Source organism: Podospora bellae-mahoneyi, chromosome 4 (assembly GCF_035222275.1).
Source record: "Podospora bellae-mahoneyi strain CBS 112042 chromosome 4, whole genome shotgun sequence".
In the NCBI taxonomy this organism is placed as follows: domain Eukaryota; kingdom Fungi; phylum Ascomycota; class Sordariomycetes; order Sordariales; family Podosporaceae; genus Podospora; species Podospora bellae-mahoneyi.
In genome coordinates this window covers 3,800,078-3,827,822 of record NC_085883.1, presented here as the reverse complement: position 1 = coordinate 3,827,822, position 27,745 = coordinate 3,800,078, and the positions used below count along the sequence as shown (strand labels likewise).

Sequence of the window (27,745 nt, the reverse complement as noted above, 5' to 3'; positions counted from 1 at the left end):
GATCGTTGGGCCGGTCAACAAAGTGCTGGCCAATGGCTTTCCCAGGAATTTGCTTGCATGAAATCCCACAGTGGGTCTGGCCCCAGCACATGGAACCAAGAAAGAAATTGGATGACTTCGTTCCAAAAGAGGTTTATCTGATGACACCTTCACCTTCAATCCTAGGTTCCTTTTTTGTCTCCTCGACAGCATCCCCAGGTTCATTATCAATGGCTGCAGTCTCGAGCAGCCTACTTCTGGTCGCTTTTCAATTGATGTCCAGGTACGGGTAACGGATAATTCGAGCAGAGTTATTGTCCTGGTCGCTTGCACCCCCCTCGACCTGCTGGGCCGTCCTCAAGCATACATGCGGTTTCAAACCTAGCCAATCACAAGGCCCGTGGTCCAAATACCTGATTATACAATGGAAAGTGACCATGGTTAGACCTGCGTGCCTAAGGACCATCATGAAAAAGCCTCTGCCGAATGTTCAGTGGTTCTCAGCATCAGGAGAAGCGTTGCCTTGGGGTTCATGCAGGTGACAATGTTTTTGTGTATTGTCGTCCTTAGATCTGTCAAAACCGAGCAGTGACTCCTATCCTCAGCCCTTTCGGTCAACTCATTTCAAGGTACCTTAGACCCTCAGGCCACGACCTTCTGATCGTAGGAACCCCACTGCTTTCCCTGCGAGCTTGCAACAGATGGCCACTTCCCTTCTCTCTGCAGCTGCAATCTCAACTGTTGAGCCTCCTTCTCCTTCTCAACAGCGCAATCAGGTAGACACCTGCTGGGATCGCACAGCTTGTCGAACCGGTAGCGTGCAATGCCGTACCACCAGTTACCGCCCCCATCATTTTGGTACTTGCCCGTTCCCTGAGGCCATTCAATGGTCAAAGTGTGTTGCCCTGTGATGTATACGGTGTCAACAATGATAAGTCGAGATAATTTATCAGAGTGGGACGCAGAGGTAGGGGAAAGAAGACAACATACCCTTCGGAATCAAGAAATATCCTCTTGTATATCCATTCAAAAGACACCACTCTGGGTCATTATAGTTGCCGATATACTGATTCTTGTACCCTCGCTCACCCCCTGTCTCGCCCCAAAACGCGCCGTCAAGGTTGACCAAAAAGTGCTCGCTCTGGGCTTCGACATCGACAATGCTCATTATGACATCAAAGTCAAAGTTGATCGTCGTTTCATAAGGCTGAGGGGGTCCAGGCTGGCGGTGACTGCCATTCCAATCAAGCTGGGCTGGCTTCCAGTCTTGAACTTGCTCACCACGGCACGGACGCTCCCGACCAATGGAACAGGGGAAGTTCGCCGGATTATACGACGTATCGCCAAACTCGGGATGAGCCCGGTCAGCACAATCGGTGATGGGGATAACACAGGTTCCATCCTTCCATGGCTGTCCAGGCGGGCAGGTCGAAGTTGCGCCACCTCCCGGCGTAAGTGTCCCAGTCAGAGGAGGGCGGCATCCAGGATTTTGTCCACCAGAGTTCTGTCCGTCGGGAAACTGGCCACCAGGAAACTGGCCACCAGGAAACTGACCACCGGGATTCTGCCCCCCTGGGTTTTGACCACTTGGGTTCTGACCACCGGGAAACTGACCACCTGGGTTCTGGCCACCAGGAAACCGATCACCTGGGAGCTGTCCACCTGGGAACTGACTACCAGGACTTTGGCCACCAGGACTTTGGCTGCCAGGATTTTGACCACCAGGACTTTGACCACTTGGAAATTGTCCGGGGGATTGTCCGTTAGGTAGGCACGAAAACCCCGTGGGACATGGCTTTTGCTGGTTTCCCGACCATAAACAGTTGTTGTTGGGGTCGCGGATGTTGCAAGGCACCGTCACCAGCTCAAGAGGTAAGCAGCTCTCAGTATCGAGGGTGTTGAACGTCAGGGCAGGGCTATCACTGGGACAGGTAGGACCGACGCCGGTCTCCAGGCCTGAGATGCAGTATTTGCCCTCCGTCCATTTGCTGATTGTGAACACGCCGGCATCCTCAAACTTGGGTGTACGGGCAATGTGGCCTCCGTTTTGTGCGTTATTGAGCCACTGGTTGGGGTCCTTCCCGCTATTCGGTTCACCGTGAAGGTCTAGAATGCGAATGGGATCACCGGGGTTGATCTCGCTAGACTCGGAATCGAGGCAGGCCTTGGTCTTGCAGAGCTTGAACTTGCCCATCTGGTGGTCGCGGGAAGGCTTAGACGCAGCGTACCACTTCTTGTTGAAACCGAGATACTCGCCGTTGTCCATCTTAAAGAGGTAGCATTTTCCTGTCAACGAGTTAGCTGGTCTGGGAAACTAGGTATGGTCATACAGAAACGGTGATGTGGTGGTCGTACCAGAGGATATTTCTGATGAACAAGGACCTGAAGGATGCTTTCCGGCCTGGTTTCCCCCATTGCCATCACCTCCATTGGCCGCGTTTGGCTTACAGGTTCCATCCGCAGCCTGGGTAGTCCCGGGTAGACAGACACACTTCCCGTCCACGAGCTCCATTCCGTGGTGACAGAGAGGCTTTGGGTCTTTGCACTTGGTGCCATCATACTCGTAGCCCGAAGGACAACATTTCCATCCCGTATCTTTGCTTCCTGCCAAGTCATGACCCTCGCCACAGCAGTCAAACGCTGTGTTAATCGTGCCGAGCAGTCGAGAACCGGGCGGGCAGCAGGCAGCCCACTTTTCGTCGTCCGTGAGTGTGAGAAGCTTGCCCTGAGCCGGCTTGCAGCGAAGCGGGAGATCAAAGTCTGAGTCTGGTTCGTTGAACAGAACTTCTTGCTTGTCGCGTCTGATGTCGGCACCAGGTGTGATCTCGGCAACCTGGACGTTTCGAGGGCCTATATCGAGGCGAATAGCAGCATGAGCAGACGAGACGATGATCATGGCCCCAACTGCCAGAACGCCCCATGGGGGGCGGGTGAAGGATTTGGTCATGATAAGCGTTGCAGCTCTCGTGTTGGTGTGATATTTTCAATGAAGAGCAAGTGTCAAGACAGGGCAAGGCAGACGAAGGGCTCTACTACTGAGCAAACGCCTGGATCTTAAGCTGGCTATCAAAAAGAGGAAGTAGCTCATGCCATAGCCGTCCTACTCATCGACAATGTCAAGATATCATGCCATTTTTGAAAGTGGTAACCATCTTGCTTGTCGATAGAAGATCAAAGCCCCATCGGACAAGTGATAACCCACACCTAGCTAACGATTCATGCAGGGCAGGCCCAGCCCAGGGCATTTGGCGGATCGAATGGAACCCAACGAAATCCAAAATCTCAGCCGGCAAGGGGGGATGGCGAGGATACTAGATCTATTGGTCAACTGTCCGTTATCAAGCTCTGTTGCGAGTCTCCCCCTGGGAACAGGAACTGATCGCCTTGTCGATGGCGCATCTGCGGGTCATATGCAACCTTGTTGGTGGTCCACTGTCAGGGGCTGACTGGTGCGGCTCAACGTCTTCCCGGATGTCTACCAGGTCCAGTCAGCGGCATTGGCTTTTGACAAATATGGAAAGGTCTGGGCAGTGTCCGGAACTACCACGAACGCAGAAGGTCTTCCTGATTCAAACTACACTGCGTGTGTACTTCTAACATGATTTCTCCAAAGAGCCTTCGGTACCTTGCTTACTCTAAGATTTCGTTGTGGTACTGTGGTTGCTAACCAAAGCTTCAAGATCTCCTGGGTTGGTGTTTTTCGTCGGATGGATTCGGCTAGCTAGCTACCTAGCGAACTAGCGTATCTCAAATCGAAAGTTCCAGGGTGGGCTATAAGTCAGTGCAGGTCAGCCAAGTTTGGGGCATCACGGACTTGACTGGCAACCTGAGTCAAACTTGGCAACCAAGGCGCCGGCCGGAACCCACCCTCGGAACCTCTACACCGGCCCGGAACTCCCCTAGTATAGGGCCTGGCCGCTTATCATGTCCGCAGGTCAAGCCAACAAAAGGACTTAATTAATATGCCTTCCATGACCTGATCCAAACCAAATCCACGAATCACGACGATCTGCCACTAAAAAGGTCGAAAAACGATAACGTATATTATAAGCGAGCGACCAATATAAGCGAGCGACCACTTTTTCAAAACCTTTATATCATTATCCTCAATTACTACACAACCATACTAAGAAGCAACCATAATTACATCCGAAATAGCTAAATCAGACAATTTTATAGCCTCCTGGCAAGTGCGCGCATTATGGCCAGGCTTACCGCACACACCACAGCACTGAACCTTCGTACGAGCCCCCCCTACACTACCGCTATCCGGCTATATTTCTTCTACTGCCTCCCCACCCACGGCCTTCTAGTCTAGTAAATCCTGTGCATCTTGCATAGTAAGTGATCCTCCGAGCCGTACACGTGTTTTTTTAGCTTTCCGGCGTTTATTTAGTACTTTATTAGCCTTACGGAGCGAAACATTCATTAAATAAAAGAGGGTTACCTAGTATATTATAATTATTGTACCTTTAATAAATTAGTTTATAGTAATTAATATCGAAGTCGGAAAGCTATTTTAATAATTAATAATATAAGTTTTAATAAACGTTAATTATAAATTAATTTCTTAAAGATTTTATAATATTTAAAATATTTAAAGTAGTACCGTACCTAGCCTTAAAAATAAAAATATTAATATATAAAACTTTATATTTAATTTAAAAAATACCTTTTTTAAATCCTATAATATAAGGTTAATATCCGTAAAGCTACCCTATATATTTTTCTACGTTATAAAGGTAAAGAAAACTTTACGGAAAGTATAAAGAAACTTAAATTTATTTACGTAATTAATATATATATATATTAAGCCCTCGATTTAATAGCCGTACGTTTATTTTAGCGGCCTAAAGTAATTAATATTAAATAATTAAAAAAAGTAAAAGGAATATAGAAATATATAAAATATAATAATATTATTTTATTAATAATAACGTTCGAATTTAATTAAATAGTAACTTTTATAATTATTAAAGATTAATAATCGGTATTTACTTTTTATACGGAACGTTATATAATAGTCGAAATATTTAATTTAATTTAAATTTACTAGATTAATAATTTAATTATTATTAATAATTATAATACGTTAAGTAAATAATAAATTATATTTAGTATATTAATTAATAAAATAATATTATATAATGAAAATAATAAAGGGTAAAATAGTTTAATTAAGGGTATTAACTTTTTAAATTATTATTATTTACTTACGGTTATTAAACTAAATTAATTTTACTTTACTAAAGCCGTTCGAAATTATAATTAATATATTTATAAAAATAATACTTATTATAAATTTAATTTCGTCGAAGTTATAAATATTATTATTTATAATACTATATTTAGCTTTAGTATTCCGTATAAACGTAAATTACTTAATAATAACCTTCGGATCTTTATATTTAGCTTTTTAATAATTATATTTATATATAAAACGCGTACGGAACTATAATTAACGTTTAACGAAGTTATATATTTAAAGCTTACTAATAGGCGACGCGTCGAGTATATATAGTAATTAGTTAATTATATTTTCTATATGACGTAACTTTAATAGAAAAGCTTGCGTAAATAGCTTAATAATATAATAAATAATAACCTCCTCTTCGGATTAAGTAAGCTTTTTCGATTTAGGCGTAATATCGCGTCGTATAGGCCGGCCGGCGCGTTAGTATCTAAGCGTACTGCGATCGACGTTATATATCTTAGCTATAACTAATATACTTATATTTTTATTATTTCGAAGAGCCTTAAGGGCTAAGATTATATGGGCTTCCTTTGAAGTAAATGGCATTTTGGAATGTTAAGAAAATAAAGTGTTGAGGTTGAGGTTACGCGTCGCGTGAAAAAGGTGGTCGCTCGCTTATATTGGTCGCTCGCTTATAATATACGTTAGATCAGCGTCCAATCCAGATAGGGCCGGAGACTCAATGTCTTCCTCACCGGAAAGACCAGTGAACGAGTCGTGGTCGATGGCGGTAAAGATTCACTGAGTCATTTCCGATACATGATAACGTATAACGTGCATGATAAGCGAGTCGTACATATAAGCGAGTCGTACAGTCTCCACCACCCTACAACAACTATTCTCAACTATACCGCAACAACAGTAGGAAGCAACTACAATTACATCAGAAACGGCTGAATCAGATGATTCCCCAGCCTCCTGGCAAGTGCGCGCGTTATGGCCAGGCTTGCCGCACAAACTACAGCACCGAACCGTCGTACGAGCCCCCCCTGCACTACCGCCATCCGGCTGTATTTCTTCCACTACCTCCCCACCCACGGCCTTCTGGTCTAGTAGATCCTGTGCATCTTGCACAGTAAGTGATCCTCCGAGCCGTACACGTGTTTTTTTAGCTCTCCGGCGCTTACTTAGTACCTCGTTTACTTTACAGAGCGAAGATACCTTTACCTAAAAGAGAGCTACTTAATATATTATAGTTATTATACCTTTAATAAATTAGTTTATCGTAATGAATATTAAAGATAGAAAAATATTTCAATAATTAATAATATAAATTTTAATAAATGTTAATTATAAATGAGCTTTTCGGGAGTTTTATAGTATTTAAAATACTTAAGAAAATAACGTATGAAGCATTATATTTAACCTAAAAAATACTTTCTCTAAATTATATAATATAAAGTTAATGTTTATAAAATTACTTTATATATTTTTTTTCCGTTATAAAGGTAAAAAAAGGTTTTGCGGAAAGTATAAAGGAACTCAAGTTTATTTAGATAATTAATATATATATATATATATTAAACCCTCGGTTTAATAGCCGTATATTTATTTTAATAACTTAAAATAATTAGTATCAAGTAACTAAAAAAAGTAAGAGGAGTATAAAGGTATATAAAGTATAATAATATTATTTTATTAATAGTAGCGTTTAATTTAATTAAGTAATAACTTTCGTAATCATCGAGGATAAATGATCGATACTTATTTTTTATATAAAACGCTATATATCACAGTTAAGCCAACGGGCAGGACGGACCATATGCGTGGCACAAGATGCACAGCTAATCGCTAGTAGGACCAATCAAGATAAGGATACGCGATTATAGACAACCGACTAGGGAGACACAGTAATCGTGGTAGCATAACTAATAAGGAGCTACGGAGGATTATAGCGATTATTATAATTATTAGGAATGAGCGGAATAATCACTATAATTATAGCTTAGCACAAGGTCCATTGGTTTGGGGTGCGGCCACAGGCCTGAGGGTATGAGTAAGGAAGTGGGGCTCTCTGAGGATTCGGGGGTTCAGGGGTCATGGATATAAGCGGTCTGCTTCGGATATTCTATTTTAGACAGAACATCGACTTTTATTTCTTCGTATTTTTGCGCTTTGCATGCGTGCAGGCAGTTCTGGCCCTCTGATTAGGCCAATCCGGTGCTTACTGCATGGCCTGCGAGCCCACAGAGTCTTTCGTTTGTCCTACGTGAAGTGCGACCTGCGAGCGAGCCACTGTCACGCAGGTGTGTTCATTCAGAGCCCTGTTGAGGGTATATTTGTGGTGTTGTGGTTGTTTTGTGTGTTTTCTCACCATTTAAATAAACTATTCGGTAATAACCTTTACATTTTTATATTTAGCCCTCTAATAATTATATTTATATATCAAACGCGTACGGAATGATAATTAACGTTTAATAAAATTATATATTTAGAGTTTACTAATAAGAGGCGCATTACGTACGTATAATAGTTAATGAAGTATATTTTTTACACTACGTAATTTTAATAAAAAATCTCGCGTATATAGCTTAATAATATATTAAATAATAGCTTCCTGTTCGGAATTTATAAGCCAGCGTAAGTTAAGCGTAGTATTGTACCTTACAGGTTAGCCAGCGCGTTGTCGTAAAAGAGTCATATAATGGACGTTATAGATCTTTCCTGCGGCTCGTAGGCTAAAATTTTTATCTTTTTTAAGAGCTTCGAGGGCTAGGATTACCAATGCTTCCTTTAAAGTAGGAGGTATATTGGGTTGTGTAGAAAAAGTCGATGTTGTGTGGAAGGATGGCGCGTCGCTTAAAAAGTGGTGCACTCGCTTATATGGTGCACTCGCTTATAATGCATGTTATCTTCTACATCTATTTATATTTTGGTTGAGGACTTCGAGGCCATTGAACATTATTAACCAAATTTAACTACTGTTCTAAGCCCTGATATCCAGGCCTTGTCAGACTATCGAACCCAATGACCTATCGTCGCTCATGCAGCATGGCGCTGGATCTCGGACGGGACAATCTTTACACCCTCCAACCTGTACTCCTTCGTCGTGATAAGAGCTACACCTTCCGTGACTCCACAGTCAAGCGGGAGTGGACTATCTTTCCGTCCATGTTCTGCCTACGCAATCCTGGTGACAAACAATCCATTAAGACTGACCTGGGAACACGAGGGGTGGGGTTGTATGATGCTGACGAAGCCATTACCAACCCGTCTCTCAACGGCGTTCCAAAGCTTGCAGAAAGTCTCCGATGGGTGTACTTTGAAGCCGACTTTGGGCCGCAGGCAGCTGGAGTTTTGGCCGGTGGGTTGACCAAGTTGGCCACTGATCACGAGAGCGGAGCTAGAGAGCTTGCCACCATGGCAGTCAAGACCCTGCATGATGTTGCAGCCTCGCTCGAGATTTTGGACTGGAACCTCATCCGCACCGCAGGCTGGCATCTCTCCAAAAATGGGCGGCCAAGCATGGGAGCAGCCGTAACAAGCGTTCTCCTGGCCAGATTATCAGAGATCAAAGCCTAATTTGATGCGGACTCCAACACTTCTGCGCATGATCTGAGAATGGCGGTCTTGTCTACCATACAACACCCTTCTCTTTCCTACGACTCAGCTCTTGGGTGATATCACAACCTCGTTTGTGTCATACATTCGCTCGTCCTTTTTCGGCAGAGACGGCCTCTCGATCCTCACCCTCTCGTCTTCTTCCACCATCCTGGCCGTTTTATCCTCCATCTCTACCCAGTACACCATTGACCTCAACGTCATGGATACCTGACCGCTCTTTGAAGGCGTCTCCCTCTCCTCTTCTCTCTTAGCGCCTTTTCAATCCTCTGGAAGACCCCACAAAACTACACTGTACCCGATACCTCGGCCTCAATTGCCTCTCTGTCCAGGTCTGGGCCAAAGACAGCGGTAGATATGGTCCTTATCGGCTCAGAACGTCTCTCGCCCTCTGGCGCCCTAGTAAACAAGACCAGGCCCTTATCTGCTGTTCTAACGGCAAAGTGCCTGTCATCAACCACCAAGATTGTGGTGTTAACGGACACGGCCAAGATCTCCCACAATAGGTTGCTTCGAAAACTACTGTTGGAGGATAGCGTCAATCGCAAGACTCATCCGAGGAAGATAGCGACCCGTTCCAGGTTACACGAGCTTGGCGGGCCGCCTTCAACACCGAGAGAGTGAGGAACGGGGCAGAAAACTTGCTTCAAGCCACTCCGAAGGGTAACAGTTTCAACAAAGGACAGGTTGTGGTGACCACCAAGAACATTCTTTTCAAATGGGTTTCTGGTGACTTGGTCGACGCATACATTGCCGAAAAAGGCGAATGGACCGTGACAAACATTGCAAAGCAGGTGCAAGATCTGGTGAAGGAAGAGAGCAACATTTTTGGGGACTTGTAACATAGTTGACATAACCTTGATGCGGTAGAATTTAAAACAGAACTCTGCTATCTACCCAAGTTGCGACTCAGTTGCTGACACACCTCTCGCCCTGTTACGCAAAAGAAAGAATGATATCGGTGCGACATACTCGGGTACATATTCATGGCTCACCCTAAAAGGCTGCGGAAATATTCGTCAATCGTTCATTACTCGTAAGGTAAAGAAACAAAATAATGTGCCCGTCACGGCCCCCTTTTTCTCTGCATGGCGTCCGGTAGAGGAACGAACCACGGTGACTCAAACCACCGTATATATAGAGGTGTATATAAAAAGTCCAAAAAGAAAACGCTGAAAAGACAGAAAAAGAAGGCTTGCATCGCTTGACCTCTGTACTAGTATCCTCCGGGGGGGAACGAACAGTTTGAGTTGGTATCTGAACTGGAACTGGAAAGAAACACAAAACATTCTCCACCACCATCACCCTCGTTGGAGTTGTCCTCCAACAAGAGCCAGGACGTTAACGTGTCCCAGATCCTCCTTGCGTACCCCTTCTTGAAGCCGTGGGCTTGCTTGATGGGGCGGCCCTCGAATTGGACGTCATGCATCGGCACATCTGCACCAAGGTCTGTCTTGGAAGTGTTGTTGTTGCGAGGCGCCGTCATGGCGCCCAGATAATTCTTCAACGCCCCGTCGTCGTCCCAGAGCTTCTCCTTCTCGGTCTGGTTATGAATCCAGTCCCGTAGCTCGCTGACAAGAAACCTGAGGTCGCCCAGGACCTCGAAGCAATCCTTGGCATATGCACAGCCTGTCTCCTGCTCCTGTTTGAAGACATCAATGGCCCAGTCCATATCAGCCACCAACTGCGTCCGAACATTAACAAAGACGAGCTGGTACATGGTGAGGAAGACGGCAGCATTGAAAATGTGGTGCAGATCCTGCACCAGCAACCTGCCATGCGGGCTGTTTTGGCGCATCAGCCATCCGAGGCGCAGATTGGATTGCGCCGCATCGGTACACCGGCGAATCTCTTCCACCAGGGCGTTGTCGTAGATATTAAACATCTGCCCTGTACTGACGAGGCTAGCAATGGCTTTACGCACTGCTGTTAGAATCACAGGACGAACGGTGAGGATGATGAGCTGATGGCAGAGTGTCAGCAACTGCGAAGTCTTGTCGTCAATGAGAACTTACCTGATTGTATGACATGTGCAGTGACCAACATGCACGATCGCGACCGAACCCGGAGGGAACTTCCTCGGTCGTCAAGCTATTGGGAAGATGCAGTTTTGTGTGGGCATCCGGGGGGATTTGAAGGGCAGGAGGGAGGGCCTTCAGCCATTTTTTCAGACTTTCGAGGGATCGTTTGACGTGGGATTCCGCCCTGGCCCTTCGCTCTTCGGGCTGCTTGCCATCTGACTGTCTGCGCAAGCCATTATAAATGATCTTGTGAGTGATGCGGGACAGTTCCAGATGGGCCTTCAGGCCGTCGGGAGATGGAAAATGGCTACAAGACAGATGTGAGAGGACATCACAATGCAAGAGAACATGGGAGCGCTTACGGGCATTCTCGGGGGGGCCGAAGTGAGATGCCATCATCCGGGATCGATGGCGTGCGTCCCAGTAAGCAGCTCAGCCACCTGGAAGAGTGTCAGTGGAAGTGTTCCAGCGTCATGCGAGAAAAAGGAGCCGTGGAGCATACGAGTCAATAATGTAGAGTGTCCAAAACGTTCTGACTTCGGCCTCATCGTCGGTGTAGCCGCGATGGATTCCACGAACTTCGCAAACGTGCATGGCGTGTTTCACCCAGAGATGCGCATTGTCACGTCTGTTGATCTCAACAAGGTAGAGCGCCAATAGGCCCATGACGGCGGCTTCCTTGATGGTGGAGGTGCCAAAGTCCCAGGGGTCTCCCAGCAGATGGCGCGAGGTGGCATAGAAGTCTTCACCCAGACGGCCATTGACGCGAGAGTCTTTGCCTGCAAGGCCGAGAAGGCTGTTGAAAGCAAACGCGGCAAAGGTCAGTGCGAGCGGGGTTCGCTGTTCGTCATCCCGGGGCACTTGGAGATATTGCTCTCCATGAGCGGTCACGATTCGGTCTCGACGAGCGGTGCCCAGGGCCGAGAGATCAGTGAAGGTCGGGAACGACCAGAACATGATGCCGCCACTTGGGAACAAGTCGTCAGTGGTCCCGTCTTGGATGAAGTAGCGGACCTCGTCCAGCAGCTTGGCCATGTCGGGGGCTGGAGGTAGATGTCGGACTGGGTCCATCAACGGGGGCCCAAGCAAGGCACGGGAATCGTCGGTTTGGTACCTTCCAGTAGTTTGTGAAAACATGTGCTCAGGCCCCTTGGAGATCAGGGCTGCTAAGGGGGTGGTCAGGGTGATCATGTTCTTGATGTTGTCAAGGAATGTTGCTCCGGATGACGCCCCCAAATATCGACTTGTGCCAGTTGAGTCGGCCAGCATGCGTCCTTCATCACTTCGAGGATCAAAGCCAGTGCTGGTGCTGAGATAAAAGTCCGACCGTTTACTCAAGATGGATGAAGTTGAGGGTGATGCCGAGCGAATCTTGTCCCGCTTGTCCCCAGTTTGCGGTGATTCACCCAGCGGCGGCCTCTCCCGGTGTTGGTGCTCCGCTATATGATGTTGCTGGTGCTCCTGCTGGTGCTGCTGCCGGTGCTGCTGGTGCTGGTGCTGCTGGTGCTGGTGCTGCTGGTGCTGGTGCTGCTGTTGCTGTTGCTGTTGTTGTTGTTGTTGTTGTTGTTGTTGTTGTTGTTGTTGTTGTTGTTGTTGTTGTTGTTGTTGTTGGAGGAGGAGGAGGAGGTGGTGGTGGTGCTGCTCCTGCTGCTGCTGCTGACGGGGTGTTGGTGGTTGTGGCAGTGGTGCCGCTGTTTGCGGTGCCGGGGCTGGTGGTAACGCCGGCCGTGACGACTCAGCATTGACAACGTCTTCAGGCGGCACCTCGTCTTGGAAATGTGAAAGCTCGGGCAGCGGCGGCAGCTCACTCGCGGGCTGGTACTCTACCCGACCATCCTCATGAGTGATCTTCCGGACAAGCTCGCCGGCCTCGAGCTGACGCTTCAGCTCGATTGCATGCGGGGCCCATGCTTGGAGGGCTGTCAAGGCTGTCCATTGCAGCTTTGGAACGGTGACCTTGGGGACGACCTCGGGATATTTGCACTGGCGGTTTGTGGTCCGGCACTGATGGCACGGTGTCTCCCCAGTGCACTTAACCCGTCGCACATTGCAGTTGTTACAACTTTGGAGCGGTGGCACGGGGCCAATGTTAGACAAATGCGCGAGGAGAGAAGAGGAGAGGAGAGGAGAGAGAAAGAAGTGAACAAACTCACGCCGAGGAGACCCGCTTCCTCTCCTCAGGCAAAACCTTTTTTCTGCGGGGATTGACGGGCAGGCGGCCGTCGACCAGCTCGGGCTTCTTCTTTCCAGTCGAAGTGGAAGGCGGTTTCGATTGCCGCGGCATGGTGGTTATAAAATGACCATGGATCACTGACTGGATCACCGATGGATGAGATGGGAGCTACGATGGAGGAGAGAGAGTTTCCAGGTTAACGTACCCGCAGTGTGGAGGAGGAGAGGTGGACTTGAGTGTTTCCTGGGGGCTTGGGCGCCCAGGGTGGAGCTTTTCCCAGGCGGGCTGCGGAGACGACACTCTTCTTGGCTTGGGGACCATCAGGACGTGCGGGATGCGTGGGTTACGCCCCAACCCGGGCGGTACTTGCGGTTGAGGGGGGTGGGGTAGTCTGCGCCGATGCCAGTCCTGGACCAATCAGACCCTGCTTACGGCCAGTGGCACAAATAGGTGAGAGCTGCCAGTGTGATAAATGATAACGCAGTGACACCTCAGTGCAGCACCCCGCGGAACTGACCAACATGTCCGCGGCCTGATGTTGGGGGGTGTGGGGAGAGGGGGGTGTTCAATTCTGCTACCTACCACCACCTGTGTTGTATGTACTGACTGTACAGGTCTTCCAGTTGCCTTACAGGTCGTATACAAACACCCATTTGCGGTCTGCATGTCTGACAGAGTCGACACGCTCGGCCTCTATCTGCTCGGCGCTTTTCGATTTCCTGATGGCCGCCCTGCGCGCGTTCACCGCCCGCAGTGTGTAACGATACGCCACATAACCGGTGAGAGCAACACCGACGAATCCCAACGTCACCACCAGCGGCAGTTTGTACCCGGGTGCATACTCGGCTCGGTAGAGCTGCGACCCGATGGCGCCCGCCAGGTTTCCCAGCCCATTCGCGCCCACCACCAGCGCCCTCTTCCCAGCCGTCGGTGTGTTGCCGCTGAGCCAGGCCACGGTGAGCGGGGGCGGCACGTAGCTGCCAAAAAGAAACACGCACAGCGACGCATACTTGGCTGCGTTGCTGACCGATCCGACCACCCCGACGAGTCCCCCCAGCGCCACCACCAGTGCTCCGACAATGTGCCATCCCCGCTCCCTGTGCCGATCCGAGCTGGATGCGAACAGGTAGAGCCCGACCGCCCCGCACACCGCTGGCGGCACCGACATCTATGTAGAAGGAGTTAGGCTGCTTGTTTCTTGCTTCTTGCCTTTGCTCTTGTCACATACCAAGTTTGCCTCGACCGATTCGTACCCCATACCCTGCACAACCAGCGGGAGGAAGACGGAGAAAGCCGTGACGGGCACACTGGCGCAGATGTTGAACACCAGCACAAACCACAGTTTCCAGTCCCTCAGCGTCTCGACCAGATCCCGCCGGGTAAGGCTGGAGTATTTGGCAGCATTGGGTTCCACGCCATTGACTCGGTCCACCACAAACTGCCTTTCGCTGTGGCTCAGAAACCAGGCGCCTCTAGGTCCCGTTGGTAGCCACAACCATGCTACCGCTCCCAGCACACAGGTGAGAACCCCCTCGATGATGAAGAGAAGCTGCCATGGCTTGAGCCAGGCATGGGAGACCTGAAAGATGGCATATGCTGGTGGCAGTCAGTCCATGTCAGCCCCGTCCTGCTTCGGTGTCGGGGAGTGGGTTGAGGGCGAACGTACACAGGGCCCCCGAGAAGGCAGATGCAATGGCATACTGTCCATAAAACAGTCCAATCCGCGTGGCCAGGTCGAACCGGGAATAGAAAGAGCCAAGATAAACGATGCATGTGGGGTAAAAGCCAGCTTCAAAGACACCGATGAGGAGACGAGTCGTTATCAGAGCCGCTTGAGTACGTGATCAATGCCAATGTCAGCGCCATGGTTCTCGTGTTTCTTTTTGCCCCGTACCTTTTCCCCAGATAAATGCCTGAATCGTGGTTATGAGGCCCCAGCAGAGCTGATCGAGTGGTTAGTCCTTGGCGGTATACATATAACAACAGAACTTGGAGAGGACTGGGTACCATCATGATGGGCAGCCACGTGCTCGGCCCCAGCCATTGTCCCACTGCGGCCGAGGGCATCTGGAACAGGACAAAGGTGACGAAAAAGAGCGACACTGCAAGGTTGAGATCATCCGGCAGGGCATCGATGTCATGCGTGAAGCCTTGGGTTTGCGCATTGCCAATATTCCCCCTGTCGAGGCCGTTGAACAAATACAGCAGCGATAGGAGGGGGAGCAGGTACAAATCCATCTTTCGGTTGATACGTTGCGCCTCTCTTTCGTTTTCAAGACTTGATATCCCCGAATCTTGCATCTCAATGCTGTTGCTGCGAAGCGCGGTGGCGTGTGGAGAGCCAGGAAGCAACGGCGAAAGCACCCCTTGACTTTCAAAAGAGCTCCGATCCTGTTCAAGGCGGTATCGGTCATCAGGGTGCTTCTGGTCATGTCCTATCGGGTAATAGTTCGAAATCGGGGCTCTGGAAGAGCATGGAGATGAGGATGGCGGCGGTGATCCATCCTGGTGGCCGACGCTCATTCTTCCTGCAGAGGTACGTTATCAACCAAAGGTACAGCCTGCATGCAGCTCCACAAGTGATACAATCAAACTGCCTGTGTTGCAGCAACGACCACGAGCAGAGAAAGCCAGAAGCAAGACGCGAAGAATCCAACCGATGGTAAAAGCGCAAGAATCATCAACCTGGAAGGATGACCTCGGGAGTGGCAAAGCCTGGGCCATTACCCCTACTTCTTTTAAGAGGTTGACCAACTACACACCCAGCTCCCGCGGCAGAATGACTGACGTGCTTCGGTCTTCTTTGTTGGTTGTCAAACACCCAACCGAAGTTCGGGATGGTTTCCTTATCCCGAGCCGAATGCCCCAGCACCAGCCTTCCAAGCCCGCTTTCCCCAGCAGGTGTCGACCTTGGACTGTCGTCTGCGCTCGGGGACAAGAGACAGACAGCTGACTCTCACTGTCGCACACATCATGTGAATGCAGTCAGTATGCGGTGTCACACTGATCAGGATGGCCTTCTCGTTCATCCCATCACTGATAAGAAGTGATATGGCCCGTGCTGGTCGCGTCAGAGTTCCAGGTTCCACTTTGATGCGATCTGCCATGGGCATGGCGCCCGCCTGAGCAGCCTTATCCATCGGCTACCTTATCGTGCTTATCAATGGGCACCCCGTTGAGGGCGTTGAGCCTGGACCCTGGGCGGCCACTCAGGCAGCTCTGCGACCGACCGAGTCAACGGTGCCTAGCCATGTTCTTTGACGGGCACAAACAAACGCATTGTTTCATGTTTTCCCAGTGATGCAGGCGGCCTGTGTCGTGAGGTCGGTTGTGAGGCACAAACATCAGACGACATGGATCTTGTCGCCAGAGCCAAGCCGAGACTTCCGCCCGCCTGTTCGGCCGTATCGTTGATGGCAATTAAAATTATGCCTCAGCAGCAATGGCCCCAGAAACTGCCCCGAGGCACCTAGTAAAGAAGAAGTGCGAGATGACGGGAGAGGTGCAGGTGGCCTGGGCTGGTCTGGATTTGAGTGTATTTGGCAGGAGACATGGGGGGTTTTGCCATCCCTTTTTACTGCGTTTGGCAGTTTGGACCCCTGGCTTGGCCACAGCAAAAATAATGATTACGGCGGGGTCGTATCCGAGTCGCGCATCGCATCGTGAACACTGCCCTGAGGGAAGGGGAGTTGGGTTCCTTCGTGTACCTTAAGGAAGGAAGGTAGCCAACCAACCAACACACACGTTCCCCAAGCCCCATCGAGTCGCTCAATCGATCGCTCGCTGCTGTCAAATCATTCCTCTTTTTTGCCTTTTTTTTCTTTTGCTTTCCTTTTTCGTCCTTGTTTTCTTTCAGCATCAACGTCGCCATATTCCCATCAGATCAGTCCAATCCCCGCTGGTGCTCCCTCCCACCGCCCTGACCGCAAACCGCCCCTCCAATGCGATCAACAGCAACCCGATCGGCGTGATTCTCCATCCTCTACCTACGTCCACACACCAAGCAGGCCTGCCCCGAATCTCACAGGGCGCCACGCTCTGAGCGCAGCGCAGCCAGCCAGCTCACCAATTCGACCGTGTCTGCGACTTTGTTGTCGCTCTTTCGCTGCGCGCCCATGGCCGCCTTCCAAAATATGCCTCAGGCATGGCGTCGCCTCATCTTTCTGATCCCCGTTCTCATCATCACCCTCATCCTCGCGTCGGGCTTGTACACTGGGTCGCTGCCCAAGCCGCGCATGTAAGCTGTCCACCACCCACACGCCAACTCCCGTCACCACACCTGGCATTTTGCTAACCATCACGGGTGCTACAATCGCAGGCCCAAGGTGGTGTTTGACGACAGCCATGGCCCATTCCATTCCGACTGCCAGGCGAACCATACTCCCCCGAACCTCGACAGCCTCCCGGACATCATTCGCGCGCTCTGGCAACCGCTCATTCTGCCCATCACGGCGCCCCGATTCGTGACCCTCGACGGAACCGAAAAGTTGCTGCCTCCCCAGAATGAGCTTGTTCACACGAAGCCCATGGGGAAGAGGATCTGCATCCTCGATGTGGATACGCGCGACCTGGCGGGCGAGGGAAGCATTTTCTACAGCGAAGGCGTTCCACCCTGGGACAAGCTGGGCAGTCCGTCGGCAGGCTTCCTCAGCCACTATCTCTACGCCCAAATTCACGGCTACTCGTACAAGTTCATCCGGGCGCCACAGTATGCCGACCGCGCCCCCCACTGGTCCAAAGTCATCTTCACCAAGGAGCTCCTCAAGGAGTACGACATTGTCGTCATGATGGACTACGATGCCATGTTCCCCTCCCCCGAGGTGCCGCTCGAGTGGATGCTCAACTACTGGAAGATCGACAGGGACGTCATTGTGGCCATGGCAGAAGATCCCGCCGGTGAGCCCAACTTCGACGACTCGGAGAAGCACAAGGTCAACATCAACTCTGGCTTCATCATTGCGCAGGCCGGGGAGAAATCACAGCGCCTGTTCAAAGACTGGGCCGAATGCCCCTCCGAGGTGCGCTACAAGGGATGCGCCAAATGGGCCCAGACCTTGTTCCACGAGCAAGCTGCCTTCAGCACCCACGTCCGCTACGATTTTTTGGATGGTTACAGCATTGAAACCCACCCGCAATACATCCGCATGCTGCCGTGCCAGGAGGCCAACGGAATTCCCGAAGTATCCGGGTCTGGTTGTGTCGGACATCTCGTGCGCCACTATTGGGGGAGGAAAGGCCTGACGAACCGGGAGTTTGGCCACAACGTGATGGCTGCCCTCACACCTCTGCTCGTGCAGGCCGCCTACAAAGAACCCGGCCATGTGGAGGATCTCCGGAGCAAAGTGCTCAAGGGCGCCGAGGTGTTGGATAAGCCCCCAGCGAGGTGACGCGGGGTTGGGGCGTGATTTGTTTTGTTTTTCCCTGCAACTGTTGGCATGTTTCAGGGTACGATACCAAAGCGTGAAATAAAAGAAGACGGGCATGGCGGTAAAAGGTAGACGTGAGGAGGAATTGAGGTCGCGTGGGGGCAAAGGCGGATGCTGGGCGTTTTTGGCGAGTGAACTTTTCTGCGTCATGGATGGCTCGCGATTCTTCTTATCTTCCAAGGTGTTTGGTGTCATTGGGTTTTGTTATCACATTTAGAGCAACAGCAGCGCAGTTTGGACGGAATTTGTAGCCATTTACAACATCTGTACAACAACTTAGGTGGCTCTGCTGGAGAAGCCTCACTTGAACGCGTGGAATAAAATACTTAATATGAGAATATCCAAAAGGCACAATGAGTCTCAGGTGCAAGATGTTCACATAAATCTCGCGAGCCATCAGCATCATTTTCGGCAGACATGGTCGGCTTTTGCGTGGTGATGGCGGTTCACCTGGCTCGGCTTGCATCACGACGAGACGAGGCAGCACTGGACCTCTCTGCCCCTCATGTGTGTGCCTGCAGAGGCAAGGTGCCAGAGCAGGCTGTCTAATTTAACCCATCGTCTCGGGCAAAGGGGCTGTCACTTCTCCATCAACCGGAAAAATGCATCGCGATGTGTTTTGTCCGGTTACGGGTATCATCCCCCATCCCGGCTCTCGACGTCGGCTGTCGTTTTGTGTCTTCATCTAGAAAACGTGGCAAACAAACGACGCCAAGCAGTGACAGTTGTATATATAACAGCCGCAGCAAAAAGCCACATGGTTCCCATGGCATCGGAGCCTTAACCGTCAGATTCTAGCACGAATTCACAGGCTTCCAAGTTACAAGCATGGTTCTATACGCGGATTCAGGGCTTTGCTGTGCGGGCCAGGCAACTGGGGATACCCTCCTGTGCCACCCAGCGACACTCCCAGCTGTATCATTCGGTCCAAAACAAACCCGTAGAGCGAGTCGGCTTCGAGTTCGGCAACCATTCTCACCCATCGACTTTGAATACCTTTGGTTTTGGGAGACAGTGTCGGTGATGTACAGCCGAGCATGTGCCATCTTGGTGGCAAGATGGAAGATGAAGTGGGTGAAGCGACGCCTCAAGGTGTTGTTGTCTCAGGAGCCTAGATCACCAACAGCCAAACCACCCTCTATAAATACAAGGCCAATACCTAATCCTTCAGCTCGCTCTTCTCCCACCATCAACCCACACAAGCTATTCGTCCCACACAGGCCTTCTTTCGCTATTCGAGTCATACAAGCTCTCCTCCGCCATCTGTGTCAACATGCGTTTCCGCTCGCAGTCATTGATTGGTACATTGAGCACCTTTTTGCTCAGTGGTACCGCCACCGCCTCGCCCGTCTTCAGTGACCACGCCATGGCCATGCAAGCCCGTCAATCCACTCGAACTCTGGGCTTTATAGGGTGTTCCATGGCCGAGAACGTAGCTCAAGGCTATGTTTCTGTCGGGGGGAGGCGCCTATGGGAGCCCTACGGAACCTCTGGCATGGTATGTCGTTGTTTTGGCCCTTTTTTGATCTTGGAGACTGACCTTCCATCTACCTGCCTCTCAGGTTGTCCAATCATGGACAAACAGCAACTCCAACTCGTGGCGTCTCTTCGACCAACAGGCCGCCCGTTACGGCAAGCCGACTGCTGTATGGGTACAGATTTGCATCTTTGCTCAGCAGGGGGTAACCTACGACGAGGTTAAGCGTCTCATTGCCAATGCAAGACAGCACGCCGCCCCTGCAGCAGAGGTCTACATCACGGGTCAACCCGTCTACGAAGGTGGCAACACCTGCTTCTTGGCCGGTAGCAAGGGTCCTGAGCTGACCGAGAGTTTGGCCAAGCGAGCGGCAGAGGATACCGAGTTGAATGTCAAGTATCCAGGGCAGTTTGTGCTGAAGCCAGGCGAGGTGGCGGATGGGTGTCATGCCAATACTGCTGGGCAGCAGAGCTTGGGAAGGCAGGCGCTGGCTTATTGGGGCTGAAATGTCCATGTATGGAATGTCCATAGGCATTCCAAGTTAAGGCTGGATCATCATGGGCTCCAGGTTACCGAAAGAGCCCAGTTGATTTGGGGAGGATGTCCAGGGCCGGTGGTTCATAAAAGACTAGATTCTTCATCCAAGTACCTAGCCTGCTACTTCTTGCTAAGCACACTCAGGTATATCGAGTCTTTTCCCTCAGACTACCTATTCGCACTGCGCTTTTCCAGCAAGTGATTATGAAGATGCTAAGCTCGCATGTTGTCTGTCAACGCACTGAATTCGAGACTTGAGCAGCAAAGGGAGACGGAGCTGGGAACGGCCAAGGCTCGGCTGTCTTGGATCACTCGCAATGTTCAAGCTAAAGATGTGAAAAGCTGGATTTAGGCGAAAGTGGGTTTGTTTTCCACAACATGTACTAGCTTGTTTATCCAGCCAAGCCTCTCACGACCTTCTATAGAAATAAATGAATAAATAAATATCTGAAGACAGAATAGATATTCATACTACCCCCCAAACAGAATAACTGTACCGCAAAGTAGGGTGACGAAAATGACTTGGTGGTAAGGTCAACTTTACCCACTTCGGCCGGCCTCCTCCAAAATCATCTCCCCGAGCCTTCTCCCCACCATAACAGTAGGCGCCATGGTATGCGCACTGGGAATGGCAGGAAAGACGCTTGCATCCGCAATTCTCAGATTCTCAATCCCGTGCACCCTCAACCGCTGATCCACCACGCCGCCCTCTGGTGAAAGGGACATGCGACACGTCGAAGTGGCATGCAGAGCAGAAGCCCACACCCGTTTTGCATACTCGTCAATCTCTAAATCCGTCACAGTTTGCCAAGTCTTTCCTCTGTACCCCTGAGGTACCTGTTGCGACGATGAAGAAGACATTTGGGTGTGAGGATCAGTGATATCTGGGACCCCCGCTGAAGATTCTGCCTTGTTGGTCTTCCCCTTGGCCCTTTTGGCCTCAATGACAGAATCTAGATACATGAGGTCCATCCCTGGCGCGAAGCTCAAGACAGCGGAGTGGGGATACTGGTTGGCAAACTCCTCCGCAAATCTCATGCCAAATCGCATTGCTTTTCTCATGACCGCCCAATCTCTCTCGTCCGTCATCATGGGGTAAATGATTTTGATGGCCGGGTCGTCCTCACTTCGCCCGGATGGAGAAGGCGAAAGCTGGACTTGGCCGCGCGAGAATGGCTGGACGAGGGTTGCGTACCAAGACGTAAGTGACTTGTTTGGAATGACAGCTTCCATGAAGGTGTTGACGGGAGTGACCATGATCTCAATGTTGGGAATGTTGGCTGTGTCATTGGGGTCCATTGTGCATTGCCCTGTGTCTGGGTTGCGGGTGAGAATCGACATGGACGTGTCATCAATAGCGCTGCTCTGGACGAAGAGCGTTCTTGGGGTGCTGGAGGCCGCCAGAAGACCTTTGCCCCATATAAGCCACTTCAGAAGCTGCCAGACGAGTACAAAAGGGTTCTGGAGAGAATGTATGGTGTGATTTTGCGGTATTTCAGACATGATAGGAAATGAAATGTGGTCTGTCAAGTTGCGGCCAACGTGGTTCAGTTCTCGGACAACAGGAATACCAAGAGGAGTGAGTTGATCTCGAGGACCAATGCCGCTGGAAAAGGGAAAGTTAATAACCATGTGCGGGAGAGTCAGAGTGAGAACTCATACCTCTTCATCAGGAGCTCTGGTGTACCAACAACCCCGCTGCAGACAATGATCTCCTTTTTGACTTTGAACAGATTCATGCCGGGGTATTTCCCTGTAGCATCTTTCACCCATACACCTTCGACCCTGGCGCCTGTTGAGTTGAGCTGCAAAGCTGTCGCTGTATACCCCGTGGCGATGATCAGATTTGGTGTCTTTTTCACTGTTTCCGAATCCAACCAAATCCTGTTCTGTGAGGCCTTCGTCCCCCTCTCATCAACTGTATGGTGCATCCTGAAACACGCCTGTGCCTTTGCCCTCGGCGAGTTGACATTGCCCTCCAGAGGCAGTCCAACAGCCCTGGCGGTCTTGTCCACGAAGGCAACCATCTCTAGAACCTCATTCGGCTCCCTTCGCGGTACCTTCTCTTCAATCATTTTAAAGAATGGCTCAACCTTCCCCCAGCTCCATTCTGTCAAACCAAATTCCTTTGCCCAGAAATCGTAGCCGGCAGGTATGCCCCTCGTCCACAACGATCCATTGATCCTGCTCGTGCCCCCCATTGCCTCAGCAGCCCATATCTTGGCCCGCTGCTGTCGAGTACCAAGCACAGGCTCTGAAAGTCGGCATACTGATTGGAGTCCAGGCAACTCGAAGTTCTGAGAGAAGAGCGGGTTGCGCGAGAGGAGATTGTCGCGCTCGTGGCCTTTTTCGAGGAGGAGAATGCTGACGTTGCGATCCGAAGCGAGTGTAGAGGCAAGCACACAGCCGGCCGTTCCTCCGCCAATGATGATGTAATCATGTTCTTTGGGCGGTAGATGTGGCGGCGAGGTGGATGGCAAGGGCATTGTGATAGCTTGGTATACTTGAGACTATGTATAGTTGTAGAGAAGAGGTTCTCCGTGTGTAGGTAAAGGGTGTGTCGAGGCCAAAGATAAGGTACCTGGTAAGTTGGTTGAGCCAAGTGTGGGAGCAGCTCCCAGATCCATCAGTTGGCTCCTTACCTACCATTCTACACCCCACTTTCTCACCCAAATTGAACCAACAGACTTCCCAACATCACCAACAAGCCAAGCTCATTCACGTCAATATCATGACCAACTGCATATGGAAGTTCTGTAGACCTCGTGTTCATTGCCAAACATGGCTGGAACCGAGGCAAAATAGGTAAACATGCTAGGTATTCTGTGCATATTTGGCCTATATAAAGCCGGGGTATCAATGCGACTCGAACGAAAGCTCAGAACAGATACTGGTCCCATCGGTCCTCATGGTAAGCAAAGAATAGCTCGTCCAAGCTGTGCCCATGGTCTTCGCCCAACTCCTCCACGAATGCCTCAAACGTGGGTGGTCGCCTTGCCGCCCTCTCCGGATCTGGCTCCTCATCACCCGAATTGTAGTATTCGGACGCCTCATCTTCTTCTTCGAGTTCTGGATAATCGTAGTCATCTGGAGGGATGAGTAAGCTCCCTCCTCCGGTTGCTGGTGCAGCTGCCCTCGATGGCCCTGGGCCTGTTTCCTCTCCTGATTCCCACTCGTCACTGTGACCTTCATCTTGCCCTGCCGGCCCGGCTTCCTCATCACCATCCTGAAATTCGGGCTCGTCCTCGTCTCGATAGGAAGGCAGCAAATCAAATGTTCGAAACTGAATGCCAGCCCAGGCACACCGCCGTCTAACAGCCTCCACCTCCCTGCGGAACCTGCGGTGAAACTTGCCCTCGGCTGGCCAAGAGTGAATGGCCAAACTGATGGTTGCCAAGTTGGGCGATCGGGTTCTTGATTGGCAGAGGCACTGCACACCGTGCAGCACCATGTCCAGGTTGGCCATATAACTTTGTTTCCAGTCATTTTCCGTGCCCCACTCACACACCAGTGTGAAATCCTGTAACGACTCGGGCAGGAGCTGACACAGCCGCTCCCCATCGTCCTCCTCCAAAATGCCCAGAGTTCCAAATACCCCGCGGTAGTCCAACGTGAGGCTCTCGAGGTGGATCAGGTCGGGGATGCACATCAGCCGGTGGTTCTCGGGTTTCCTCGGCCTCTCCCTGCCCCGAGTAAGATAGTGGCCCTCGGAGAATGCGACCAGTTCCAGTGCCCTGAGGGTGGCTGCCCTCTCTCTGAGGGCTTCGCTGAGCGTTTTCCCTTCTGGCAAGTCCTCCCGATCCTCATCTGTCGAGCTAGCCTCAAAATGCACAACCAGCGTCTGGAGGTTGGTGCAGGCAAGACAAAAGGCCACCAGGTTTGGCTCCCGTATGGAGCTGCCGTAAAACCGAATAGTCTCGAGCTGAGGCAGGGCTGGCAAAGAAAGAGTCTTGCTGTCCACGGATGACGTTACTGTCGCTTGATCGCAGCAGAGTTCTAATGTCTTGAGTTGTCTCAGCTGGGGTAAGATCGTAACGGCATAGTCAGCAAGTATGCGGGACAAGGATCGGTCTCTGGCTCCGTCTTCGCGGTTACAGTAGATGCGCAGCGAAGTCAAGTTCCTCAGCCGATCCAGGGGAAAGAAGAAGGAAATGTCAAACCATCTCCACGCGACCTGACCTCCGACTGGATGAATATACCGATGGAGAACCCTCCGTGCAGGGATGGAAACAGGTAGAACAAAAGCACCCCGCCGTGGTTGCTGCGGCTGCTGCTGCTGGTCTTGAGTTTGTTGATACTGATCATGATGTGACTGTGGTGGGTCAGGTTCGTCTTCTTGCGGCTCAGTCAAGCTGGTTGCGGTCAAGGCATGATCGGGGAATGCGACAAGAAAGTCGCGCAAGTTGACCGAGTGAAGAAGAACGCGCTTTAGCAGTTCAGAAGCGATAGAAGTGTCATGGCTGACTGGTGGTATAGCCCAGGCGTCTGTGCATGCAATACTTGTGAGCAGAACTGTGCATTGTGCCGTGGTGATGAGAGACCGACATACCACCGCGAATGTTGGCCCACTCTCTATATGTTCCTAGAATGGTGTTCTCCTCAGCCAGGCTGACAAGGCAGCTAAGCTCTCGAACCCAAGGTCGAATTTCAGGTCGAGTGTATAGACGGTGATATAGGACGACCAGGGATTTGGGGTTAGGGATGATGATGGTGTGGTACAGCAAGGGCTTGGCGATGGCAACCATGCGTCGAGATGTCTGGGCGAGAGCCAGCAGGTTGCGGTGGCTAGCCAGCCAGTGTGCCCACTGATGTTCGGCATCGCGGAATTCCCAAGTGCCAGTGGGACGGAGGGCGAATCGGGTCGTCTGGGGAGGGGCTGGGACGAGGACCTGTGCGATGGGGATCAAGAGCTCATTGGGAAGATGCTCCAGCCCCAATCTGGTCCGACTTGGCGATTCTGATTCTGATGACAATGATAACGACGCCATGGTTCCAGACAGGACGGACACAGCCGGCAACGCCATCTCAGCGGCAGAGCTCAGCTCCCAACAGGCCGAGTTGCCCCAAAAAGAAGGGAAGAACACCACCTTGGTACGCCGGGGTCACCTATGCAGGTGTGATATAAGTGACGAAGAACTGGGTGGGCTGTCTGCGGCGGCAGACGGAAAAAACAACCCTGCGCCGTTGGGGGGAGCCGCACCCATCGGGCGCTGCGCAAACTCCAGGTCCTGCTTGCGAGATCCAAAGGGCGCGAAAGGGCGCATGCTTATGGCCAATCGGGACGATCTTTGGTCCTTTAACACGCTGAGGCCGTCGGCATGTTCCGATCTCGGCGCTCAGTGTCGTGGTGACGAGGGTTGGGATTTCTGTCGCTATAGGTTTCCAGGCAGCATAATGCAACTGTTCTGTCGCGTGGGAAAAAAGGGACGACGGTTCAGGAAGCTGGCCAAACTGCTCAACAGAGCGGGTGTTCATCCGCAAGCAGAAGCTCGTTGGGTTGGGCCAGAGAGGTGCAACGGGATTTCAGGGGTTGCTCGAGCCATTCTGCAGCCCTCTTTCTGCGGGGATGCTTGGGACCCGGGGGCCTAGGTAGACATGCCGACATCGCTATTTTGCCCTTTCGCCAGAAAAAGCTTTCATGTTTCCAGGGCGGTCTGGGTATTTGCAATGTGTCAAACCAGTTTTGACATCATGCCATCCGGGTGGCACAGAGTGGAGAGCCACAGAGCCAGACGGACCGTGCAGTCATCCCAGCCTGCCAGATGCAGCAGGTGATTCACGGAGCAAGCGAAGACGACCACCCGGAAGGAGTGCCCGGGTGGCAGGACAGAGCCGGGAGCAAGCCAGGCTGTTGACCGCTTGGCCATGCATTTCCCCCCGCAACCGACGCCAGACGCACGTGTCGTGGGCTACCTACCTTATCTCATCAACCTCACAAACACACGCTCGACGGGAAACGTAGCTCCGCACTCTTTGCGAGCATGAGCATCAGGAGGGATCAGCAGCTTCCTAATCAAGATATGCCGAGCCGAAAGCCGGGTGCATGCAACTTTACCATCCCAATTTGTCCACCTGTAGATCTCCTCTCTACCTGCTGTCAGATTCACCTGCCATCCGCTGCGATTTTGGATGCGGTAGAGTTCAGGAAGCCTCGGCTTTGTTTCTGATTTCGATCCCGTTGCCGGCGTGGGAGGCTGTGGCTGTCTTCATTCGACGCTACACTTTGACATGGCCAGACTGGGTGTTGTTCAAACCTGGAAAGCAGCTCGGTTTTGAATGGGAAAGCTGCCACCTGCGGGAGTTGTGTCTGCCGAAGCTGCCTTAAGGAGGACAGGGTGTGCACGGGCTACGGTATTGTGGGGGTTGTCAGCCAGAGCCCCGGGAGAGGGAACACCACCACCATCACTTTATACACGCTTCAAAAATGGCCCTCTCACCTGATATTGTTGAATTCATGGCTTCGGCGTCTGCCAATCTCGCCAGCCGTCACATCATTCTTGATTCCTCTCAGCCCAGGGACGTCTTTCACTTTGGGGGCACATCTTCTCAGCTTGCCGATAGCCGTCTGTCCCTGGCCATTCAAGGCAAGAAAACAGCCACCACCTCCTGGCCTGTTCCCAACCCTCTGCGCTGGGGTGTGGGCGATTACTCCGTCATTCTGGATGGGAACGGCAAACCTGGAGCGCTGATGCAGACCATCGAACTAAAAGTCTGCAAATTCCGAGATGTCGCCGATGATTTTGCGCTGGCCGAGGCCGAGGGTTCAGTCGATGAATATAAACAAGGGCACCGCGAGTTCTATACTGAACAGCGTCTACGCGATGGGAAGCCGCCTGAGGAGTTTGGGGACGAAAGCGAGGTTCTCTGTGAAAGATTTGTGATTGTTTTTGTGAGAGAAGATCTGAGACCGCACGCACTGCAGTGATTGGAACATCGTTGCTCTCCATTAACTCCTGTCGTCAAACAAATGGGTATCATCATTACTGCAATTCAGACCACCGTTCCAGCCGCCTTGCTTCACCTGCTGCTGCTTTGTCTGTCTCAATTCAGCCTTTGCACAGACCCGCCAGGTCCATGTGTCTTGTATATCCCATCATAGTTTTCAGTTGCCACGATCTTATGACAAGTAGCGCAACGGTACTCGGTGTCTTCAAACCAATGGGCGAGGCATGGGACGCAGGCAAGGCAGACGCAGAGCAAACAGCAGAGAACTCCCGCAACCCTGTTAGCAGATATATAGTGTCAGCAAAACATGGTGGATAGTTGTCCGAGGAACCGCGATGAGGAGAGGAAACATACACCTGCATGGTCGAGCCT

At 51.0% G+C, this 27,745-nt stretch overlaps 9 protein-coding genes across 9 annotated transcripts; 4 read left to right on the top strand and 5 right to left on the bottom strand.

Annotated features, from left to right (window-relative positions):
• Window positions 1–540: 540 nt before the first annotated feature.
• On the bottom strand, window positions 541–3,072 carry QC761_404270 (uncharacterized protein). The gene is made up of 4 exons (XM_062878712.1): window positions 2,335–3,072; window positions 2,208–2,245; window positions 970–2,116; window positions 541–884 (listed from the first exon to the last, which is right to left on the bottom strand). Exons 1-4 carry the CDS (start codon window positions 2,924–2,926, stop codon window positions 622–624), a joined length of 2,040 nt encoding a protein of 679 aa, XP_062732858.1. The 5' UTR covers window positions 2,927–3,072; the 3' UTR covers window positions 541–621.
• Window positions 3,073–9,624: 6,552 nt separating this feature from the next.
• On the bottom strand, window positions 9,625–13,370 carry QC761_404290 (uncharacterized protein). The gene is made up of 6 exons (XM_062878713.1): window positions 13,194–13,370; window positions 12,969–13,129; window positions 11,318–12,877; window positions 11,178–11,255; window positions 10,810–11,122; window positions 9,625–10,757 (listed from the first exon to the last, which is right to left on the bottom strand). Exons 2-6 carry the CDS (start codon window positions 13,097–13,099, stop codon window positions 10,011–10,013), a joined length of 2,829 nt encoding a protein of 942 aa, XP_062732857.1. The 5' UTR covers window positions 13,100–13,129; window positions 13,194–13,370; the 3' UTR covers window positions 9,625–10,010.
• A 175-nt stretch (window positions 13,371–13,545) lies between these two features.
• On the bottom strand, window positions 13,546–15,855 carry QC761_0072440 (uncharacterized protein). The gene is made up of 5 exons (XM_062872725.1): window positions 14,996–15,855; window positions 14,883–14,931; window positions 14,655–14,819; window positions 14,217–14,584; window positions 13,546–14,156 (listed from the first exon to the last, which is right to left on the bottom strand). Exons 1-5 carry the CDS (start codon window positions 15,509–15,511, stop codon window positions 13,617–13,619), a joined length of 1,638 nt encoding a protein of 545 aa, XP_062732855.1. The 5' UTR covers window positions 15,512–15,855; the 3' UTR covers window positions 13,546–13,616.
• On the top strand, window positions 13,559–15,202 carry QC761_0072450 (uncharacterized protein; the record flags this gene model as incomplete). The annotated part of the gene is made up of 2 exons (XM_062872726.1): window positions 13,559–14,824; window positions 15,051–15,202. Exons 1-2 carry the CDS (start codon window positions 14,575–14,577, stop codon window positions 15,200–15,202), a joined length of 402 nt encoding a protein of 133 aa, XP_062732856.1. The 5' UTR covers window positions 13,559–14,574.
• A 1,248-nt stretch (window positions 15,856–17,103) lies between the features above and the next one.
• Window positions 17,104–18,375, top strand: QC761_404310 (uncharacterized protein; the record flags this gene model as incomplete). The annotated part of the gene is made up of 2 exons (XM_062878714.1): window positions 17,104–17,225; window positions 17,307–18,375. The coding sequence occupies 2 exons, from the start codon at window positions 17,104–17,106 to the stop codon at window positions 18,373–18,375; spliced, it is 1,191 nt and encodes a 396-aa protein (XP_062732854.1).
• Window positions 18,376–19,687: 1,312 nt separating this feature from the next.
• QC761_404315 (uncharacterized protein) lies at window positions 19,688–20,680 on the top strand (the record flags this gene model as incomplete). The annotated part of the gene is made up of 2 exons (XM_062878715.1): window positions 19,688–19,912; window positions 19,977–20,680. The coding sequence occupies 2 exons, from the start codon at window positions 19,688–19,690 to the stop codon at window positions 20,394–20,396; spliced, it is 645 nt and encodes a 214-aa protein (XP_062732853.1). The 3' UTR covers window positions 20,397–20,680.
• An 88-nt stretch (window positions 20,681–20,768) lies between these two features.
• On the bottom strand, window positions 20,769–22,914 carry QC761_404320 (uncharacterized protein; the record flags this gene model as incomplete). The annotated part of the gene is made up of 2 exons (XM_062878716.1): window positions 20,769–22,034; window positions 22,091–22,914. The coding sequence occupies 2 exons, from the start codon at window positions 22,912–22,914 to the stop codon at window positions 20,969–20,971; spliced, it is 1,890 nt and encodes a 629-aa protein (XP_062732852.1). The 3' UTR covers window positions 20,769–20,968.
• A 392-nt stretch (window positions 22,915–23,306) lies between these two features.
• QC761_404325 (uncharacterized protein) lies at window positions 23,307–26,226 on the bottom strand (the record flags this gene model as incomplete). Its single annotated transcript, XM_062878717.1, has 2 exons — window positions 24,978–26,226; window positions 23,307–24,913 (listed from the first exon to the last, which is right to left on the bottom strand). The coding sequence occupies exons 1-2, from the start codon at window positions 25,450–25,452 to the stop codon at window positions 23,307–23,309; spliced, it is 2,082 nt and encodes a 693-aa protein (XP_062732851.1). The 5' UTR covers window positions 25,453–26,226.
• A 626-nt stretch (window positions 26,227–26,852) lies between these two features.
• QC761_404330 (uncharacterized protein) lies at window positions 26,853–27,353 on the top strand (the record flags this gene model as incomplete). The annotated part of the gene is made up of 1 exon (XM_062878718.1): window positions 26,853–27,353. The coding sequence occupies one exon, from the start codon at window positions 26,853–26,855 to the stop codon at window positions 27,351–27,353; it is 501 nt and encodes a 166-aa protein (XP_062732850.1).
• Between the last annotated feature and the right edge of the window lie 392 nt (window positions 27,354–27,745).

Bases quoted from the DNA above. Each gene is read 5' to 3' on its own strand.
- QC761_404290 (XM_062878713.1), bottom strand. From the start codon at position 13,099: ATGCCGCGGCAATCGAAACCGCCTTCCACTTCGACTGGAAAGAAGAAG. The intron at 11,256-11,317 runs GTATGCTCCACG...ACACTCTTCCAG, and splicing joins ACACTCTACATTATTGACTC to GTGGCTGAGCTGCTTACTGG. The intron at 11,123-11,177 runs GTAAGCGCTCCC...TCTGTCTTGTAG, and splicing joins CGGCCCCCCCGAGAATGCCC to CCATTTTCCATCTCCCGACG.
- QC761_0072440 (XM_062872725.1), bottom strand. From the start codon at position 15,511: ATGAGCGTCGGCCACCAGGATGGATCACCGCCGCCATCCTCATCTCCA. The intron at 14,932-14,995 runs GTACCCAGTCCT...CCACTCGATCAG, and splicing joins CGTGGCTGCCCATCATGATG to CTCTGCTGGGGCCTCATAAC. The intron at 14,585-14,654 runs GTACGTTCGCCC...GACTGCCACCAG, and splicing joins TGCCTTCTCGGGGGCCCTGT to CATATGCCATCTTTCAGGTC.
- QC761_404270 (XM_062878712.1), bottom strand. From the start codon at position 2,926: ATGACCAAATCCTTCACCCGCCCCCCATGGGGCGTTCTGGCAGTTGGG. The intron at 2,246-2,334 runs GTACGACCACCA...TACCTCTTTAAG, and splicing joins TTCATCAGAAATATCCTCTG to ATGGACAACGGCGAGTATCT. The intron at 2,117-2,207 runs GTACGCTGCGTC...GAGTCTAGCGAG, and splicing joins CTCGGTTTCAACAAGAAGTG to ATCAACCCCGGTGATCCCAT.